General features: G+C 28.5%; 1 protein-coding gene across 1 annotated transcript in view; it reads left to right on the top strand.

The window, feature by feature from the left end:
* The first annotated feature begins 2,346 nt into the window (after positions 1-2,346).
* LOC129314010 (LRR receptor-like serine/threonine-protein kinase GSO2) overlaps positions 2,347-21,059 on the top strand; it is a 55,094-nt gene continuing 36,381 nt past the window's right edge. The window contains exons 1-4 of the mRNA XM_054957390.1: positions 2,347-2,497; positions 2,560-2,802; positions 17,749-17,820; positions 19,563-19,706. Coding sequence (XP_054813365.1) covers positions 2,347-2,497; positions 2,560-2,802; positions 17,749-17,820; positions 19,563-19,706 — 610 coding nt within the window. The remainder of the gene's footprint in view (positions 2,498-2,559; positions 2,803-17,748; positions 17,821-19,562; positions 19,707-21,059) is intronic.

The raw sequence follows: 21,059 nt of genomic DNA, 5'->3' as shown, positions 1-21,059 counted from the left end.
TAGATTTTGTAATTTTAAAGCTACAAGCAACATGTTAAGATGATACAATATATAACTATATGAGATAAGTTCCCCCACCCCTATCCCAATTTAAGTTTGTGGAGTTAATTGAATCAACATATAAGTTTTTAATGTCATGTAAGTTAAAAATATAATCATATATATATATATTTAAAGTTAACAAACATTGTCATTTTGTTTGAAGCAATAAAAAATTAGAAATGAATTTAACTAAAATATGAGAGAAAATTTTTTTGACATAGCTTTACCACACTATTATTCCTATAATTTTTTTTAAAAAAAGTGATTTTCCAAACATGTAAAAACTTTCTTGAGGCATGTTTTGATGGAGAATTATATCCAGCCCCCTTTCAACAGAATTAATCAAATATAAGGACCAACAACAAGTCCTATTCGAGGAAAAAAAAAGTCATCTTCCAAATTTAACAACAACCCATTCCGGATTGGTTTTTATCTGTGATTAATTTTCTTAGGAGGAGGCTGAATGTGATTTTCCTTGTTTGATTTGCATCAGCAACAGTTAATCGAATGATAGTCAAGGCATTATTCTTACACATATATTTTCTTCTTGGAAATAAATGTAATGATTTGGTAGGTAAAAAATATATTTCTAGAAAGAAATTGAAAAATGTATCTTTCTCATTCATGCAAATAATTTCTTGCAATGCGCATGGTACATGAAAAAAAAAACACTCATTTTAGTCCTGTTACTGCATGGTAAGATGTGATAAAAAAAAAAGAGTAGCACTTTAAAAAAAATGAAAAACAGGTAGTTATATTGACAATACATAAAAAAAAAAAACTAACAAAATTGTCTGTTGGAAATGGAGATAGACAATACTTTCAAAAAGTGAAAAAACTATGTTGTTTTGTATTGAAATTTATTAAAGATACTCCCTCCTTTTCAAATTATAAGACAACTTTGGAGGAATTTTGTGTTCCAAAATATAAAACAATTTGAGAAAAATAAAGTTTTATTAATGATACTTTTCTAATGTTACCTTATAAGTAGAGAGAGAATTAAAATGATATTGTAGCATAATGATTAAATGCATAGGGATATTTTCGAAAGTTTATAGTTTTGTTTTAAAAAGGTGTGTTTGTAAAGTGTTACTATTGTGTTTTATTCTTTCTCCGCTGTGTGAGTTATTCTCTCTCTGCTGTGGCAATTCCTCTCTCTCTATTTCATGAGGGCTTGGTGAGATCCTTAAAGTAATCTTCTAGCAGCGAGATTTTCTATGCATTGTTCAATTTCTTCAAGGGACCAGTGAATCCGTGTGGGTGTGTTATGTACTAGTGTGTTTATGTGTGTGTGTGTGTGGTGGTTTGGGTGAGGAGGCATGGAGGTTGGATAGAGTAGCAGGGGAAAGAGAAAAGGAAAAGAGGTGGTACTGGATTTGAAGCAAAAAAAGACAGAAACAAGGAAGGCTTTGGTTGGAAAAATTATTACTAAAAAACATTTGAATATGGGGATGATTGTCTCCATGATAAAAAAGGGATGGAATGTGGAGAAGAAGGTCAAAATTCATGATGTTGATAAGACTGCACATCGTTTCTATTCTGGTTTGATCGTATGGAGGACTATACCAAAATTCTTAAAGGTCACCCATAGTCGATTCAGGGACATCTGCTTAGTTTACAGTTATGTGAAGATTTCATGGTGTATAAAGAAGTTCATTTTTCATTGTGTCCTTTTTAGGCGCAATTCCATGGCTTACCATTAGAGGCTGTAAATCGAAAAAATGCCATTACCTTGGGCAATGCAGTGGGGGAGGTGGTCAATGGTCATAATAGAAAATTTGATGATGGGAAAAGGCCTTACAAGAACTTTTATCCATGTTAGAGTTCTTATTAATATTGCTCAACGATTAGTGCCTGGGTTTTGGACTCCTTGACCTGGATGAGACCCAATATGGATGACGGTAAAGTATGAGAGGCTGCAATCATTCTGTTACCAGTGTGGGCATTTTGGTCACAATGCAAAAGGATGTGGATTTGTAGAGGATACTGTCGAGGATGGGTCAGCTAAAGAAGAGTTTGAGCACCGGCTAAGTACAACTAATGTGAGGACTATGGATGATGCAGTGGAGGTATGCTGTGAAGGGTGGCCAGAAGTACTAGCAAAGGGGATGAAACACCACCAGAAACGAACCACCATTGTAGGAGTGTAGGGAAGAAGAGTGCTGGGTATGCAAAGAAAGGAAGTTATGGCGGAAATGGTAGATCTAAAGTGGAAAATGGGGGCGACGTTGTGAATGAGAAGAGAAATGAAAGGGCAAAAATTTTCTTGTAAATTATGAGCAAAATAGGTGAAATAGTGAGCGGATGCAAAGCAGTGGGGATATGAAGGAGAAGGGGGATTTTTTAGATAATGAATCATGTGAGGGGAAGGGTGGTGGATCTCATAGTAAGGCTCCTAGTGGACTTGTTGGGAATAAGGCCCCAATAATTGTTGAAGTTATGGAGGAAGTGACAGGTAAGGAAATGGGCCTACAAACGAATTCCCAAAAAACTATTTTGCTGAAATGCCATATGAAGAAAACGTGAATCTGACCTACGAAGGGGATATTTCTAATGAAGACAATGGGGCACAAAATGATATTATCCCATTTAATGGGCTTTCTCCAATTTCCGCGGTCACAATGGGCTTTCAACATATCAATCTAAAGCGACCAGCAGCGAAACAAACAAACTGCTCCCCACCAATTTCTCTAGCGCACTGTACCATGCCGAGTTGCTACCGCAGGAGAACAGCACTGTCTCCTGTGTTTCCTTTCCTTGGTTTTAATAGGACAACAGCTATGGCCAATAAGAACTTGCAAGTTTAATTGATGTGATTAAAATAATTTAAACAGAGACTATGTCCACTGCACCACCTTCTCTCTCCGTTTTCATTTTTAAGAGAAACTATTACTTTCATTTTATTTTTTTATACAAGTAAAATCACATTTTTCAATAGATATTTATTGCAAACTTCTTAAATTATCCCTTATAATTTTATCATTCATAGTCATAAAAACAATTAATAAATGCTTGATTAACACAATAATAAAGGGTATTACAGTCAAATTTTTTTATTTTCAGACACAATTAATATAGTTAACTGATTTTTTTTACATTGTGTGATACAATTTTTTCTCATACAAAAAGAAATGGAGGGAGTACATTACAGTAGCCATATTTTTATATAGTACATCTAAGCTCATATTTTTATAATTTCTGAACACCAAAATTTCATTATAAATATCTCCTTTTATATGATGAAGAAAAAAATTAAGAAATATTGTCACATCGGACAATGCAAAGAAAACCATTTAAAAAAATGATACAAACATATATATAGATTTTTAAGTTGTTGATTATTTTCATAGCTAACCAGAAATCATTAATGCCATAAAGATACCTAGAGACTTCAAAGAATTATGGCATTTTTAGAAACTTGATTGTCATTTTTACATTTTGATGGGATTTTATTGTCATTTTCCAAAGTTAATGTGTTGTTAATATGCTTATATATTTGTATTTATAATTTTTATATTTGCTTTCAAAAAGTTTAGGTGAGTTGGGTTTGGGGGCTCACTAAGGCTAGGACAAGCCTCCCTCAAAAATTACTTACAAATCACCCAACAACAAGGTATTTCTAAGTTTTATATTATTATACACCATCAGTTATCTGATAACATTTCTCTCCAATCATAAAATTATTAAATTTCTTTTAAAATATATACAATAAAACTTAAAAATGGAAATTCAAATATATACCACAGTTTATTTATATATCTATATATGTTTTTAAAAAATATCTCGTCCACCTTTGATTCTCATTTCAGCCCCAATTCAGAATAACGGAGATAGCTTAATAATTTGGTTATCTTTAGAAATTGTTTTTTTTTATGCCATCTATAAAATTCATGCAAGTGAAATGCTGTCAGTTGGATAAATTAATTACACATTTTAAGATCAGTCATCGTATGTTTGATTTTTTTCAGTGGCGGATCCATATATGATATAGCTTGAACTTGTTCTTTTGGTATTTTATACCAAAGATTAATTTTTGTTCAAATAAAGCCCAATATATGCCATGCTGCCACTCTAATTATTCTATAAAAGCCCAATCAGAAATTGATTTCTTACCCGCTTATTCCTCTTAATTAAAATTCTAATGATGTTTATAGCCAATAAAAGAAAAATTGACTGTGATTGATAAGTAACAAAATTGGATAAACCAACATTGAATTAGACGTTGGATCCACCCAGATTTTACTTTCTGTTTACATACTAACATTATGTATTCTTTGTATTTTTGGATCCATTTGTTAAAGATTAAAAAATAAGTCACTATTAGATAATTCAGGGATTTTATAAAAAGTATACATTATTTTATGTTTGGTTACAATAATAAAAAAGTAATTATTAGCTAGTTATTTTTAAATTTTATAATATTTTTCTTTATTTCTGTTTTATAAAAATAATTCATTATTTAATTATTTAAAATCTAAGTATATCTTCTTGCTCCTACATTTTTAAAACATTCTCTCTCAAAGTAGTTTCTTAAAATAATCAAAAAATTTCTTTTCTATTCTAATTATTTTCAAAATTTAAACAAACATCATTAAAATCAAAAATAATTTTTTCAAAAAAGTGATTTTTTTCATAAAATAAGCTGAAACAAACAGGCCCTTTATCTTTTAAAATTCTTATAATTAACTAAGTGAAAACAACAAAAAGAGTAAATAGTTTGGATATGTAAAAATGTGATATACTTTAAAATATTTAATATAAATATTCAACCAAAAATTTAATTATAAAATATGATATACTTTAAAAATTTAATCTAAATATATTATATAGTTGAGATTTATGGGGATTATAGTAGGTAGAACCCTTAAAAAAAAAAGAAAAGGTAAGACTACAATTGTGATGACAGAATTATCAATAAAATTTCAAAAGTTATAAATTAACTTTTTATATAATTATGTGTGTGCATCAATATAACAAAATAAAAAGTACAATACTACAAGTGTTGATATATATGTTTAAAAGTTACATCTATGAATGATAGATTTGGTGATGGGCTTATGCTTCTATTACCTAATGCACAGTCCCATTTTTGTTTGTATTTGAAGAGATATTAGGGTGGGAAAGTTGAAAAAGAGACACGGGCCAATATTTAGTTAAAATTATTTTTATTTAATTTTTAAATTAAATTTAAATTATAAAATTTGCATTTAAATCCCAATAAATTTTTATAAAATTTTAAATTAAAACTTACAAAACTAGTCATCTTTTTTAATAAAATACCATTCCTCTATTAAAATTGGATTTAATAAATTAAAAATCAAGTATACTGTTGCTGGTTCTAATAGGATGGGTGTCTTCACTATCACTTCCTTTGTCTCATCTACTAGTTAAAATTATTTGGCTGATCTCTCTTATGTTGTTGCTAATTCTGTTTTTGATTTGTTGCTTTCCTTGTTTTGTTGCTTTGATGTTGATGCTGTTTGCGGTTTCAGTTGTATTCTACTGGTTTATTTGCCTTAGGAATATATCAGCAGTTGGGAAAAAAAAGTCCTTTGAAATTTAATGAAAGCTTACTGACAGGAGACCTAACTAAAATTATCCTCTTTTATATTTGAAATCTTTGTAACAAGTTGAGTTCTCAATGACATTATAAAATATTACAAATTATGTATAAAAATATAATCCAATTTTGCTTTGTCAGAAAAAAAAGTTTATTCTAGACTTATCCATTTTGGGATATAAAATTAATAACATTTTGACGAAACCTATTAGTATCTAAGTTCGTAATTTCAAGTTGCAAGAGGCAAGAAGTAAGAAAAAAGAAATAATCTATGGTGAATTATAATTTACATAAAATTATGCCTTGTAAATTATTGGAACCAAGATATAACTCCTGAAGCGAAACCAAACTTCCCATTCCCCTCTCCAACAAAATGAATGTTGAATAAAATATTGTAAATAGCTTATTCTAAGACATTCTAACATATATTAAATTTTTGGAAATGATTTACAAAAAATTATATGGATATATCTGATATTATTAAAGACACGTCCATTCAAGTGAGGATAAGCTAGAAATAGCTGTAGGTATTTTTCTTGAAACATTGTTCCTTGCTAAACATAAAATCTTTAAACATTGAAGCCTTCCAATTTCAAGTGAAATAGATCCATGGATAGAATTAAAATTCCAATCCAAGGGCTCTAATTTTGACATATTTGATAACAATAGCAACTAATGATGACATAGCCACAAGAAAATCCTTGGTTCTCTAGACAGATTGGGCCATCCAATTTCACCTATTATACTAGGAGCTGGCTCTTGTTTCAGTCCTCTACAACCTTCAAAACAAACACTCAAAGACAAGGACATCTGAAGGAGTTTTGGGGCCTAAGGAGAAATTATTTTAGAGGTCTAATGTATTATTATTTTACCACTTCAAATTCTATTAAATTTAAAAAAATCACAAATAAAGGGTAAAAGGGAGCAAACAAACCTAATACATATGTCATCTATGATTGGATTTCTCTATTCTTTTAATAGAAGTGCAAAACTCCTATGAACAAATAAAAGGATTTGTATACTTCATAATGACAACTGGAAAATGAAGTTATCAATCAAACCGTGCCCATGGAAATGGCTAAGCAAGAAATGATATGGTTGAGAGAAAAGGAGAGATGAAGTGAGAAAGTAGTTGTGGCAGAGTATATGTGGCCATAAATTTTTAATGAAGATATATAATTAACATTAATGCTTAGTAAAAACTTAATTATTGGTTATCTATAACGAAAATCAAAGTCTCTTTCTCTTGCGCCTATGCCGAACACCTTAAATATAAATAAATAAAATTGGGCATTGTGTATAGCCGTTTATGTTTATCACTGTTTTTAGCTTTTAAAACAGAGATAAATAGAATCATAATTCATTAGTTGCTTTAGGGACTGATTCTTAGATAAAACTATAGGGATTAAAGTTTTATATTTTTTTTCAATTTTTCACTTCTTATTCACAATTTAGAGAAACAACTGAATTGGAGACTTTATATTTTAATATTGATGTACTCCATGTTAACATTATCACTCAAATGAATATGTTTCAACTCTAAATTACATAGAATTAATGGTATTTTGACTAGAAAGCTATTAACATTTAAGTTTATCATTATTAAGTGTCAAAAGACAAAATGTAACATCTCAAAAACTTTAAGACCTGAATTTAATTTCAAATATAATATTTATAATTAAATTAAAATTAAGAATAATTTCATAGAGGTTCAGAGTTTAAATTTTACTAAGCAAAAATTTGGTTTTATTTTATTTTTAATTATGAAAAATTACCAAAATTGCCCCGAGCTTTTGGGTTATAACAAAAGATTTGGGCCCTTTATTGTAATTTTTTCTAAATTGCTTAGTTCATTTTTGAAAAAAAACAGAGAGACTGAACGTTGAAACAGAAATGAAACATAGAAGGAAAAGAACAAAGAGAGAGAGAGAGAGAGAGAGAGAGAGAGAATAGACGAGGGAGTGAGAGAGGAATGAAGAGAGGGAAGGTAGAGTTCAAATTCGAGAAACTTTATGGCTGTTGCGAGCTCAATTACATGATACATAAGCTCCCTACTTCCATCATCTTCCTTCCCTCTTGGTTTTCTGAGTTTTTGGAAGAGATAAATTTTGGATTTTGATTCTAAAGGCTTTGTTCTTGTAAGCTTTAGTTTTCTTATGTCTCAGGGAGGTTATTTTAAGTTTTATATCGTGCTCTAATATTTTAAGTGAGCATTTGGATGAAAAAGGGAATTTTAAGCAAAAATTAAATCCTAAAGGATTGAGTTTTGCTCTTTAATGGTTTAAGCTTATTGATTTAGTTATAATTGTGCTAAATCCAATAAGATTTAAATTAAACTTTCATTTTTTTTACAAAGGCTAATTGTAAAAGTTGGTAACACTAAGTGAAGGTTTTTAGTTGATTAAAATTTTTTATGGTTTGGAAATTGGTTTAATGGTGGCTAATAAATAGTTTTGGTAGTTATGTGGTATTATGAGAATGTTGGTTTAATATATGGACCATTGGGATGGATTATGGCTCATTGACCCAAGTTGTGTGGTATGAGTTATAGTCTTTTTTTATGTTATTTGCCATAAAAAGTGATGTGGATCACTTATATGTTATAGAGATTGTTGGTGAAATTTGTTTGGAAGTTAAGGAACAAGCCAAGTCTTATTTTTACACAAGGGGAAACCCTTTTAGTACAAAAAGTTGAGATAACAAGGGAATAAATTTCTTATTGCTTTGTTTAGCTATTTTTGAGTAGATAATATTATCTAGCATGTATTACATGTTTTAAACAATTGAATGCAAATAAAATGTGTTTTAGAAGTGTTTCTAGGGTATTACTTTAATAATAATGCATCTATGTTTACTATCTATTTAATAATATTGTTATTTATGGAAATAAGATTATCAGCATGCATTACAGTCATAAAAATGAGGAGTTACACTTAGGAAGTGCAACTAGGTTTGGTACCTTAGATAGGCTAAGGAACTGCTTAAGGATGGATTATGAGTATTATACTACCTTAGAGTGTTGAAATGGTTAATACTCGGGAAAGGTAAAAAAGTATAGGAGGCTTGATCTTAGTGGGTGTTCACCAATGGAGAGATGTGGTCTTGTGATATTCTATGGCTCACTATCAATATTTGTGTTGTCTTTCGTATTGTGGGTTCAGTACACTGAAGTGATTGGTGGATTGAGTATTCTACACCTCTCAATGGGAGAGGCAATCTAGCATATGAAGTGTGAGATTAAGTGCTTGGGCTAAGGTAGCCCTCACATGGAGAGTAAGTCGAGCTAGATTTGGGAGGGAGTTAATTTCAACTACTCAGCATTCACATTGAAGGGGCATAGGCAGTTTGGTGGAACAGATCATGCCTTGGTTTATACTTTGTGCCTGTGGAGGTACAGTGGGTATAAGGTTTATTTACAAGCTAAACAGTGTCAGGGGACATTTTGTTGGTCAAGAAAGATCATATCAGCCTATCTCATGCATTCAATCATTTTAATTAGTTAATTATATGTTATTTTGAATCTATTATTTATTTACTTGAGTATGGCTTTCCTTGTAATAAGGAATATTGATTTCTCTATTACAGAGAATATAGTTGTCTCACCCCTTTCTTTACAATATTTGCAGGTTCAACCAAACGATCCAGTGGTGGCGGGGAAAAGAGCCAAGCTAAGGGTTTTCTTGTGATTTGTAAATAACTATAACTCCTTTCTTTTGAGTAAGTACATTGTAATGTATTTAGGTTAGAGTGCTAGTAGGATGAGTATACATATATGTAAATATGTGTGGATTGTGTGCCTGTTTATGAATTTTTGTTTGCTTGTAGACTTGTAGCTAGGAAACTTGGTTATATGTGTGGTTTTGATGGATTTATTTGATAGACCAAGTTTTCACTATAAGAAAAAAATATATTTTTTGGTATATATGTGATTCTATAAGCAAATGCAAAGTGGTTGCATTACAAAATATGTGCTATGGGCAAACATCCACCTTTGATAGAGTGGGCATGTGGGCCCTACGGGGATCTCTAAGTTAAGTAAAAATGTTTAGCATGTGCATTTATGTGAGTATATAATGTTTGGATTGGTTTTTGGCCATTCTTGTGTGATTTGTGAATTTTGGGAACTAAAGGTCCATTTTGGAAAATGGCATTTGGGTGGATAAATTTTGAATATAAGGGATTTTTCTATCATTTGAATATTCTATTAGGTATTTCTAGTCCTATTTGAAGTGTCCAAAGTATTCCATAAGTTTGTAACCCTTATGATGAGATTTGGATAAATTTAAAAATGGTTTTTACTAAAAAGTTACACTTTTATCCGAGTGTCTAAATTTCAATTCAATCATTGGAGTTTCTTGAAATTTGGATCACAACCAAAAACTTTAATAATCTTTGTGTGCACTTTGGAATCACCTCAATTGGACATTGGATGGAGAAACGGTGCAATTCAGATGTTAGTCCGGAGGTGGTATCATGACCACTATTTAATGCTACCATGACAACAATAGTTTCTGAAGTTGTGATGTGTACGAATTTCAATCCATTCATTGGATCTTTTCAAAATTTGGTATACTAGTAGTACTCTTAGAATGTGATGTATGAGCTCTGGAATCGCTTTGGTTGAGGTCAGATAATAAAATGGCACTCCGAAATTGGTCCAAAGGTGCTATCATGACAGTGAAAATGCCAAACTTGTTATTGTTCAAATTTTAATATGACTATTGGATATTTTTAAAATTTGGAACACTATAGAGACATATGGGCTTTAAAATTACTTTGATTGGAAACCAGACGGTGAATCGGCGCCTCTCGAAAGTTTTCCCAAGAGAGCTATTATGATAGTAAAATTAATGCTGTCATAACAATAATTAATTGCCCCTATTTGCTCAATTTTCTTTCGTGCACTCTATATTAATTCTTTAGACTTTTTAAGAGGTTTTATATGTGTTGTGCTATTGTGTAAATTGTCTAGTGATTTAAAGAGTTTGTTTTTGAAGTTACTATTAGAATCAATTCCTTAACCATACTTAGTTTATTGGTTTTGGTGTGCTTTTGGTAACACTTGGAGCAAGTGTCACACAAAACAACACAAAAGGAAACAAAAAATTGATGATACTAAATTACAATTTACTAATAGTATACCTCGTAAATTATTGTGACCAAGATCAAATTTTTAAAGCAAAATCAAATTTCCAATGCATCTTAGTATATATCCTTGAAAAGTAACAGTAGTCTATGGATTATCTAACAGTAACTTTCTCAAGGGAAGTTAATTTAAATAAATTGTGGTAACTTTGATAATTCGAATAGCCATATAGGTGAACATGGAATTGAAAATGCAAATCTTCACAAAATCAATAACAATATTATATGCTTATCTCTATTTTTAACCCAAAAAAAAAAGAGGTAAACAGAGTAATTTTTCTAAACAATATTAGAGAAATAGAGTTGATGGATGGACCACAAGACCAATAATAACACACAAAAATAACACAAAATTGATGAAAAGCTATACATTATGATTGGTTGAAAGCTTACCTTCTAAGTTATTGTCATTGAGATATAATTACTGAAGCATAGTCAAGTTTCCAATACTTGGTATTTGGCCAGACAACTTGTTAATCTCTAGCTATATAACTTTCATGTTTGTGAGAGCACCAATTATTTTGGGAATATCTCCTACAATATGATAATGAAAAAACCACATTGTTATGAGTTCTCATGTACAAAATGATTATGATAAAAAGAAAAATAAGTAACAATAATAATTTTATGAATGCATTCTTTTAAGGTTATTTTGATCAAAATATTATCACTCTGACTTTGTATTTAAAAAAATGGGAAAATGATTAAGCTCTTAAACTAAACAAATTCTTTTACGTCTGGCCGCTAATTTGAGCTTTTTTAATTAATTTTCAATCAAATATTATTGGACCAAAGATTTCATTAGCATAAATAGATAAATGTTGGAACTGTAATTTTTTTTTGGATGCTGGAAGTGTACTTATTTATTATGGTGCATGAATGATTGGATAAAATAAACAAAGTGCATCATTATGTCATGTGTTGCATGCATTGTTTTGTGCAGAGGCAGGGGAGAGTGATATGGTTAGGAATGGAATTAATGGTTTGGGTGAAGGGTATACTAGTAAGTTTAAAGTGCCATGATTCACCTTTGAGAATCTTTGATAAATTACTTTCAATAGAGCTAAAAAAAAAATGAAACTAAAGTGCATATTTTGAAAAGTATGGGTTGGCCTTGGCTTCATTAATATCAAGAAAATTAAAGATAAATGAATATATTTTATTCTTCTCTTTGATGCCAGTACGAACGTCCAACTTTTTGGTTAGATATACAGAATACAGTGCACTAACCAAAAAGCCAAAGCCGTGTAGCTGAATGTATTTTACTCTAACAATAAATCATAAATAATATGAAAAGTTTTTAACAATATATATCAAAACTCACAAAACATATATGAAAAAATTAGAATTGCTAACAATAACTATAGTATAAAAAAAGGGTGAAAATAGTGTACTATATATAAATGTAATATTATAGAAAAATATGAATAAAATATTAACTTTGTTGAATTTGTATCTTTACCATTACTAAATCATTAAAATGTTAATTTTTTTATATGCTTCACATAGTTTTTTTATTACTCATGGATATTATCTTCCTATTGAAGGCAATCATGTTTGATATATGGCCAAGCTCTTTAAATAGTTTTTTTATATTGAAGTACTTTTGTAAAGTTAATATATTATATTTTTGTATATTGCATTTTCAGTTTTATATTATTATACATCATCAGTTATGTAATAACATTTCTCTCAAATCATAAAATAACTTTTTTTAAAACTGATAATAAAAATTAAAAATGAAAATTCAAATACCATAGTCAATGTATATAAATCTATATATTAAAAAAAAAAATCTCCCACCCATCTTTGATTCTAACTTCTGTGTTAGTTCAAATGAAGATAGCCTGAAAATGTAGTGACCTTTGAAAATGTTTTTTTTTTTTTAACCCTATCCATAAAATTCTTGTGTGCGAAGAGTTGTCAACTGTTATATGTCTAACATAGAATCTACTGTTTTAGATCACAAAATAATCTCCATTGTTGTGTCTTTTTTCCCCCCAAAAGATATGAGAACGTACAAGAGCTGATTTGACCAAAAAAAAAATATGTGAACACTAATTAAAAAGATGGACTATTACTATTAATGGCTTCTTGGCTTCAGTAAAAGGTTGAGAAGAGCTAAGACTTTCATTATTGTGCCGTTTTCTCTACCTGCGTGATCTTTATGTTCAGAATTCAATGACTGAAATATACATAAATTATTTTTATTAGTCTACTATTATTGTGTCATTTTCTCTAGGCATATGAATTGACTCCAACTTTGAAATTATGCATGAGCATAGAAAAATAAGACAACCATTATGACATTGTTTAGAATTTTACTCCTCCACTATATTTGTAAGACATTTGGAGAAGGAGTTTTTTAGTCTCTTTTATAAAAATATACATAAATTATTTTATCATCGTCATTGTCGTCATCAAAATAAATGCATATTTCGATTACTAGTAAGAGACTGCAATTGTAGAAAAGAATTGAAGAATGACATGTTGGCTCTCGTCATTTATATCTTGAACAAATTATTTTTAAATATAGATCATTTAACCTCTAACAGAATCTTAGACAATTTTAATTTCTGTGATTGATTGGAAATTTATCAACTTAAGAAATTTTTCATTTATTATTTTATTGCTCATCACTCTGTTGAAATAATTGTTAATTATTATATTATAATATTAAAAATGTTAATTATGGAAACATCTCAATAAATTTGTTTTCTTCATTATTATATTTTATAGCAGTTATAAATTATTACTCCCTCCGTCCCAAATAATATGACATTTTTGAAGGAGTTTCTTCATCCCAAAATATTAGACACTTTGGATAGATTAAAGTTTCATTAAATGCATCAATTTTAATATTACCTTTTTTCTTTCTATAATTAATTTATGTCCCTTCTTTTTTCAATATATTAAATGACGGGTATTTTTGAAAGTTTATATTTTTATTTTGGAAAGATAAGGTTGTTAAGTGTATTTAATGAGATTTATTGGTATATAAAATTTTGTCTAAAAGTGTCTTAAAATTTAAAATGGAGGGAGTATTACATTTATTTCAATACGAGTGATGGCATTTGACTGATTTTCACAATGCGTGTGACTTATTTTTCTCTTAGGCTTCAATAATGACATAGTCCATATTAACATACTCTCAAATATTTTAATTATTATAAATCAAATGGTTATGTAGAGGTCAAAAAATTAAGGTGATCTAGCTAATAAAGAGTTAGTCCATTTTCTATGAGAATATAAATTCAAATACCAGTAGCATTCGTAAGTATCAAAATTCGTACGTAAGCTGTAAAAAATTGGAACTATAATTTGTAAATATTCTCTGTAAACTTGATGAACTCTTATAATCTAATTTACTTAATTTTTTAAATAAGATATTATAGATGCTTCAACAATGATTTTCATTTATTTTTTATTAATTTATATGTGGAATAATATTTTTTTCTTCTAATAAAATACAATCATAAATGAAAATATAATATAATTTACTTAATTTTTTTCAAAAAGATATTATAGATTCTTCAATAATAATTTTAATTTATTTTTTTAATTTATATGTGGAATAATATTTATTTTTTCTAATAAAATACAATCAAAATGAAAATACTTAAAAATATAAGATGGACATAGCGAAGACTCTATTATTAATTATCATGCTGTATTCTCTTCACGTCATGGATATAATAAGTTGACTTTGACTTGGAAATAAAAGAGTATGAATAAAATGATATGAAATTCTTTTTTTCTTTTGATCCCATCAATAATTCATGAGTGTTGTTCGTAGGAAAAAAAAAAAAAAGACAAGGCAATTTTTTCTTTTCCGAAAAAGGGATATACTTCACTGTGTCTTTTCTTTTTGTAGCATAAATATTTGAGCCTACACTTGATTAATAATACAAACATGGTCAAAAGTTAAAAGATGATATGTGACCATCCATGACTTATTTTTCTCTCCGTGAAACCATGACTACATAATGAGAAGACAAGACGACATCATATAAGTTTTTTTTTAAAAAAATCATATAAGGCATTTTTTAAGAGATATCATATTGAAGAATATAAGATATTTTGGTATTTTGTAAAAGTAATTAACAATATTTTTTAAAAAATGTTCCTAATGAATATTTGAATTAATGAGACTTTTATATTTATTAGTTATCAAATTATCCTATTAAATAGAAATAGACATAAAAAGAATATATAATTTTTGATAATATTAATTTTTTTTATAAAATTTGGTTAAAATGTCTTATAAAGTTGAAAGAAAGATATACACCTTTATAGCCTCATTTACAAGTCTGGGAGAATAATATTTTTAGTCATAATAAGGCATGCAATTGATTTCTTAACATATGTTTTTTTCCAATTAAATATTAGTGAGAGAGTATGTTGTTAAAGTATGTATGCCAACAATAAATTTTTTTTTCAATTTTCATTCAATTTCATAAGAAATTCTAGCATCTAAACAAACAATATTTTTCCAGTTTTAAAACCAATCACATATTTTTGATGGCTGGAAAACACATGTTTTTTTTTAAGACTGTTTTTTCTATTTCTTGTATAATTATTTAATATTTAGTATTAATACATCAAATTTTAACATTGTTGGAAATTGGATGTAATAGAATGCAATTCTTTTAAAGACATTTTTTGCAGTCTTGAATCTAATATCCCATGTTTAAAAAACCATAACACTAATAAAATTTTATACTTAATTATTTTAACATTAAATTAGGAAGAATTACAATTAAAATTCTTGTAAAAGATCAATGTAAAATAAAGGTATTCAAACTACGAATGTAGAAATTGAAGTTATAAATTTCCATGAAGTTGCACACAAACTCTTCTTTTACACGTTAATTTTCTTTTGACACGGTCAAGAAAGGAAGTTTCGTTTCACTTCAACCAAGAATTTCATGTCATGTACTGCGTTTGAAAGGTTAAGTAGGCCATATAAGTATAAAGCGCGTTGCTGCATTTACAGGCCTCATTGTTTTCCTATTAGACTGGCACCACATAAATGCATTGTTGAAATTACCTAATTGCCCTGGGCTTTTTTTTACAAAAGAAAAAAATTGGGAGAAATATAGTTTCATTAACAAAGATAAATCATTTTTTTCTTAACTTTGAAAATTACAGAGATGAAAAAAATTATAAGAAGGCCCATTCATTAATCCTTTGTCTCTTAATTATAAGGTGTCAAATAAAAAGATGAAATAATCTTCCAGTTTTACTCCTTAAAGTAATAAAGCATTTGCATAAATAATAAGATGACTCATTATCTTCCTCTAATTAATATGGACTTAATTGAAATGTTGAGTTATCTTTTTTAATAAAAAAAATTAAGTAAAATAAATTCAACAATAACTTTCCTATTTAACTTTAGATAACATTTGCATAAACAATAAGATGACTCATTATATTTTTACATAGGGTTAAAGGGAATTTTTGCCTATAAACTATTTTATTAGGAACATATAGTATCTTAAATTTATGTGGTAGTTGGTAAAAAAATTGTGGTAAATTTTTTCTCTTCAACATTTGAAAATGATGCATTAGGCACCCTATTAATAAAAAAGAAGAAAAAATATTTATTTTGTTGTAAGTAATCGTGAAATTTTCACAACCCTATTACTTTTTTCTCTTTCGTCATTTTCAATCATAGTGATGCCCACTTGAGCACGTCTTCTTTTTTGGGAATCCAATCTTGAGAATTTTTAGGATTTCTATTTTTTATTGTTGGAAGTGTCAATAAAATTTTGAACCATACACAATAAATATTCTTGAAGACTGTCAATTTATGAAAGCTAAATACTTTGTGTCAAACAAACATATTATATTGATTGATTTGCTAAAATTTATGAGATTATTAGAGATGATTGCTCTGGAATATTGTCCCCTCAACCTCAAAGCTACTTGAGCCACATTTATTGCCATATAGGTAGAAATATTGTGGGAGAAACTCCAAAAAATAATCATCTTACAAATGTGAAAATTATATACTTAATTACATGTCTTTAATTTATCGTGCCTCAGCAACGAAGATATTATAAATGCACATTATGATATATTTATCTATGAAACAAACATATCATAACGTGTTATTGTCATATTGTTCAAACAATTTCAATGCATCGCTTGAGACAAATTAAGTGGCACTTAAACATGTTCATTGTCTAAACAAAATTTAATCCATTGCTCCTTGAGTCATTCTTAAGTTAATTTTCTGTTTTTTATGCAAGAATAATTATTTAGCTTTAATTCACAAAACCAGTTTAGAGTACTTTAGACTTGTCAAGAGTACTCTCTCTTCCCCCCTCTCCACTCACAAACAGAGAAGTGCTATTTTGCTCTAGAAAGTTAGCTTTTAAAAGTGAAGTAAATAATACTGTATAATAACGTGGAATGTCTAAAATTTATTATTTATTACTAAGTTCAATATCAATTCCAGGCACCATTATTCTAATTTCAGTTGAATGTGGGTAAACGAGTTGTCCACTTAGAAATGCTTACCTCTCTAATAAGCTATACTTTCTCTTGTGTCTTACATGTAAGAAAATTAGGTAAATTAGTTCTTTTTTTTTTATTTCTTATAGATATTGTCCTATTGGTGGCAATCATATTTTGAGGCACATTTGGGCACTAAATTTAAGAACCTCACTTGTGGGGATTTGAACTTTCGTTTGCCTGTGAGGTACTAGCCATTTCTGCTAGACCTCGCCCTCATTAGTAGGTAAATTAATTACTTATAAAAACTATATGCCTTTGAAGGAATTACATAGGAAGTAGCGGTGAAATGTTCCACGCATTTGAAATAAATAAAGCAAAACTTACCATGCAAATTTCAAGGCTTCATTCTCTCTTTTTATCACTTCCCACTTAAAATACAGAAAAAAATATAATTCAGCACCACCAAAATAATATTAGCGATACATTTTTTATGCTTCAAAGCTCATGTGCAATATGTTTTCTTGATTGTTATGTTGCAGGAAATATTCCAAGAAGTGTTGAAAACTTGACAATGCTAGAAATGTTGGATCTTTCTGATAATAACTTGGAAGGTATGCTTTCAAGAAATAATAAGTGCTGTTGGCCAAAAGAACAAATGATAAGTGCACTTCATTTTTCCTTAGAAAAGATATTTTATGCATAAACAATCATATAATTGTGTTAGTACATTTTGTTTTGTTGCTATATTGCAAGATGCATTCCTTAAAAAAAAAAAAGGTAATGTCACGAGGCGCTGTTTGTTTTTAAATTTTTAAACTTTTATCAAGCAGTTTGAAAAAATTAATATAACGAGATACTAGATTAAAAATCCATAAAATATTGTACTTTCAGTATTTAAATCCTATAAAAAAGATGTGACTTATCCAACATTTATATATATATATATATATATATTTAAATTTTATATGTTTTGAATGGATTTTTATATAATCTGAAAATGTATAAAAGATATTTCTCCACAAGCCTTTATAAACTTTTTTATTTTTAAAATATTTTTATATATTTTATTCAGCTTCCTACACATTTCCTTAATCCTCCAATAGTTTCTTGTATCTTTTGTCAATGTTCAACGCAAAACAAGCACAACTTTTTCTTTTTTCTGAAGAAGAGTTATCTATCTCCGTTCTCTCTCTCTCTGTTGTTCTTTCGTTTTTTCTTTTTTTTGGTGGCCAACATCTATCTCCATTCTCCAACAGACATTTTTTGTTCGTTTTTATTTATGTCAATATAAATACGACGTATCTTTCCAATGTGACATACATAATGTGAAGCAAAATAAAATATTTGTGAAGAACCTGTGTGGATCATCACCATTCAGTCTTAAATATCTTTAAATCTAAGTGAAGCTCAAGAAAATCTATACTGAAAGATTGAAGACTATATATATAGATAACTAAAAACCATTCTTTTAAGTATTGGAATAAATAAGTATAATATTAAAAAATTAGTTTAGTATTCAACTTGTATGTTATAGAGAAAAAATATCTATTTTTTATGATCTTTTCAGTTGTATCAATTTTTTTTTTTTCTAGCTGCATGTAGTTTATGATATTATATTAAGGGCCTGTAACATTGAATTCATATAGAACAAAAAAAAAAACAATGAAAGAAAAGAAAGAGAAAAAGAAATAAATTGCGTGCAATTGGCACAGTAGGAGGGGATCCACTTTTACGTGTCATGGGTTATATTTTTATTTCAAAAATTTGGACAGTAATCAACAAATTATGTGACTAATTTTTTTTTTTTTTGCTTTTCAAAATTTTTGTGAATAATTACAAACATGCATCATATTTTTGCAAGCACATTCCATGAAAAATACCATTAATTTTTTGTAATATTATAGTCGAAACATATTCACTTGAGTGACAATGTTAATATGGAGTACATGTGTATTAAAACATAAAGTCTCTGCCTCACTTGTTTCTCTTAAATTGTAAATGAGAAGTAACAAATTGAACAATATGAAACTTTAATCCCCATAGTTTTGGCAAATGTTTAGAATCAGTTCCTCAAGCAAAAATGAATTATTACTCAATTTATCTAGGTTTTAAAAGATAAAAACTAGAGGTAAACATATATACGAAAGTACACAGCGCCAAGTTTTTATTCAAATTGTTTTGTGAGTTTTGATATATACTGTTAAAAAAATTTCATATTATTTATGGTTCACAATCAAAATAACTTTAAAAACTGCATTCACAAAATTTGGTTTATTATTTATTTTTCGTTTGTTGTAATATTCTTATACATGAGAACTCATAATAATGTGGTTTTTTTATTATCATATTGCAGGAAATATTCCTCAAACAATTGGTTATCTCACAAACCTGAAAATTATATATCTAGGTGCTAACAAGTTGTCTGGTGAAATACCAAGGAATATTGGAAAGTTGACAAAACTTCATGAGCTAGACCTCAGTGCAAACAATATAGAAGGTATACTTTCAACTAATCATAATGTTAAACTTTTCAGCAACTTCATGTTATTTTTTTTAAAGTTCATTCAAGAGCTATACCATATATATATATGGGCACGTCGCTGCAAGTAAGGGTCTACAAGTTGTCCTTTAACAGGTTTATAGAATAAGGATGATCCTAAAACACTTCTTCTAAAATTAAAAATTAGATTTATTAAAGATGAGTTGTCATATATGGACACTTGTAGCTAGCATTATAAGCGATTTTTCTTATATCTATATCACATATTACTACTACATTTTTCTCACTCGTTTTCTAAGTAATATTAACAAAACTGCATTTTCTCAGGATCCCGGAAACTTGATTTTGGTTTAAAAATTTGATCTTGTTTACAATAACTTACAGGCATACTAATAACAAAATTGAAATTTGGTATCATCAATCTTTTATTTCCTTTGCGTTCCTGTTTTGTCTTTTGAAACTCAATAATTATAAAATTAAATGCTAAAAGCTTTCCAGTCAAAACACCATTAATTATTTGTAATATTAGACTTGAACATACTCATTTGAGTGGCCATGTTAATACGGAGTACATTAGTATTAAAATATAAAGCCTCCCCCTCGTTTCTCTGAAATTGTAAATGAGAAGTAACAATTTGAAAAATATAAAACTTTAATCCCTATAGTTTTGCCAAATTTTTAGATCAGTTCCTCAAGCAAAAATGAATTATTGCTCTATTTATCTCGGTTTTAAGATATAAAAAAATAGAGGTTAACATAAATACATCAATACACAGTGCCAAATTTTGTTTGTGTTTGAGGAGGTGTTGGGCAAAGAGAATGAGATTTTGGAATTTAGTTATTGATTTTGTTTTTTAACTTAGTAATGTATAATAGTTAACGACGTCATCTATCATGTAAGAATTTGTTTGCTCCAAGATTTACGTCTTTTCAAAAATAATTTACAAGGTAATTTTTCTTCTATTAATGATCTAGCTATATGTTACTCCTTTTTAGAATGTTTTCTTATTATTACTATGAAAAACAATGTATATATTTTATCTTCCTATTTCCCCCTTTGTTTATAAGTTTTTGTATGTGTGAAATTTTCTTTTCGAACTATACATTCTTTATGCATAGTATTTAGTTATTTTTAATTTTAGGGACGCAAGTTAGGATATCTTGTGGAGCATTTTGTTTGTTGGGAACAAAGAAAACTTCACTTGGAGTTGAAATGATTTTATATTCTTCTTCCTATGAATTGTGAGTTTTCGTTTCAAGGATTTTGTTTCTTAATATGGACAAAATTTTAATTGTACAATTTTATAATTTTTTCATGTCATATTTTGTCATGCTCCCTCTTCATATTTT

The sequence above is a fragment of the Prosopis cineraria genome, unplaced genomic scaffold (genome assembly GCF_029017545.1).
Source record: "Prosopis cineraria cultivar Desert tree isolate PC_DT_omini unplaced genomic scaffold, ASM2901754v1 PC6, whole genome shotgun sequence".
NCBI classification, from domain to species: Eukaryota; Viridiplantae; Streptophyta; class Magnoliopsida; order Fabales; family Fabaceae; genus Prosopis; species Prosopis cineraria.
The sequence above is the reverse complement of the archived record's forward strand: the minus strand, read 5'-3'. Positions and strand labels throughout refer to the sequence as shown.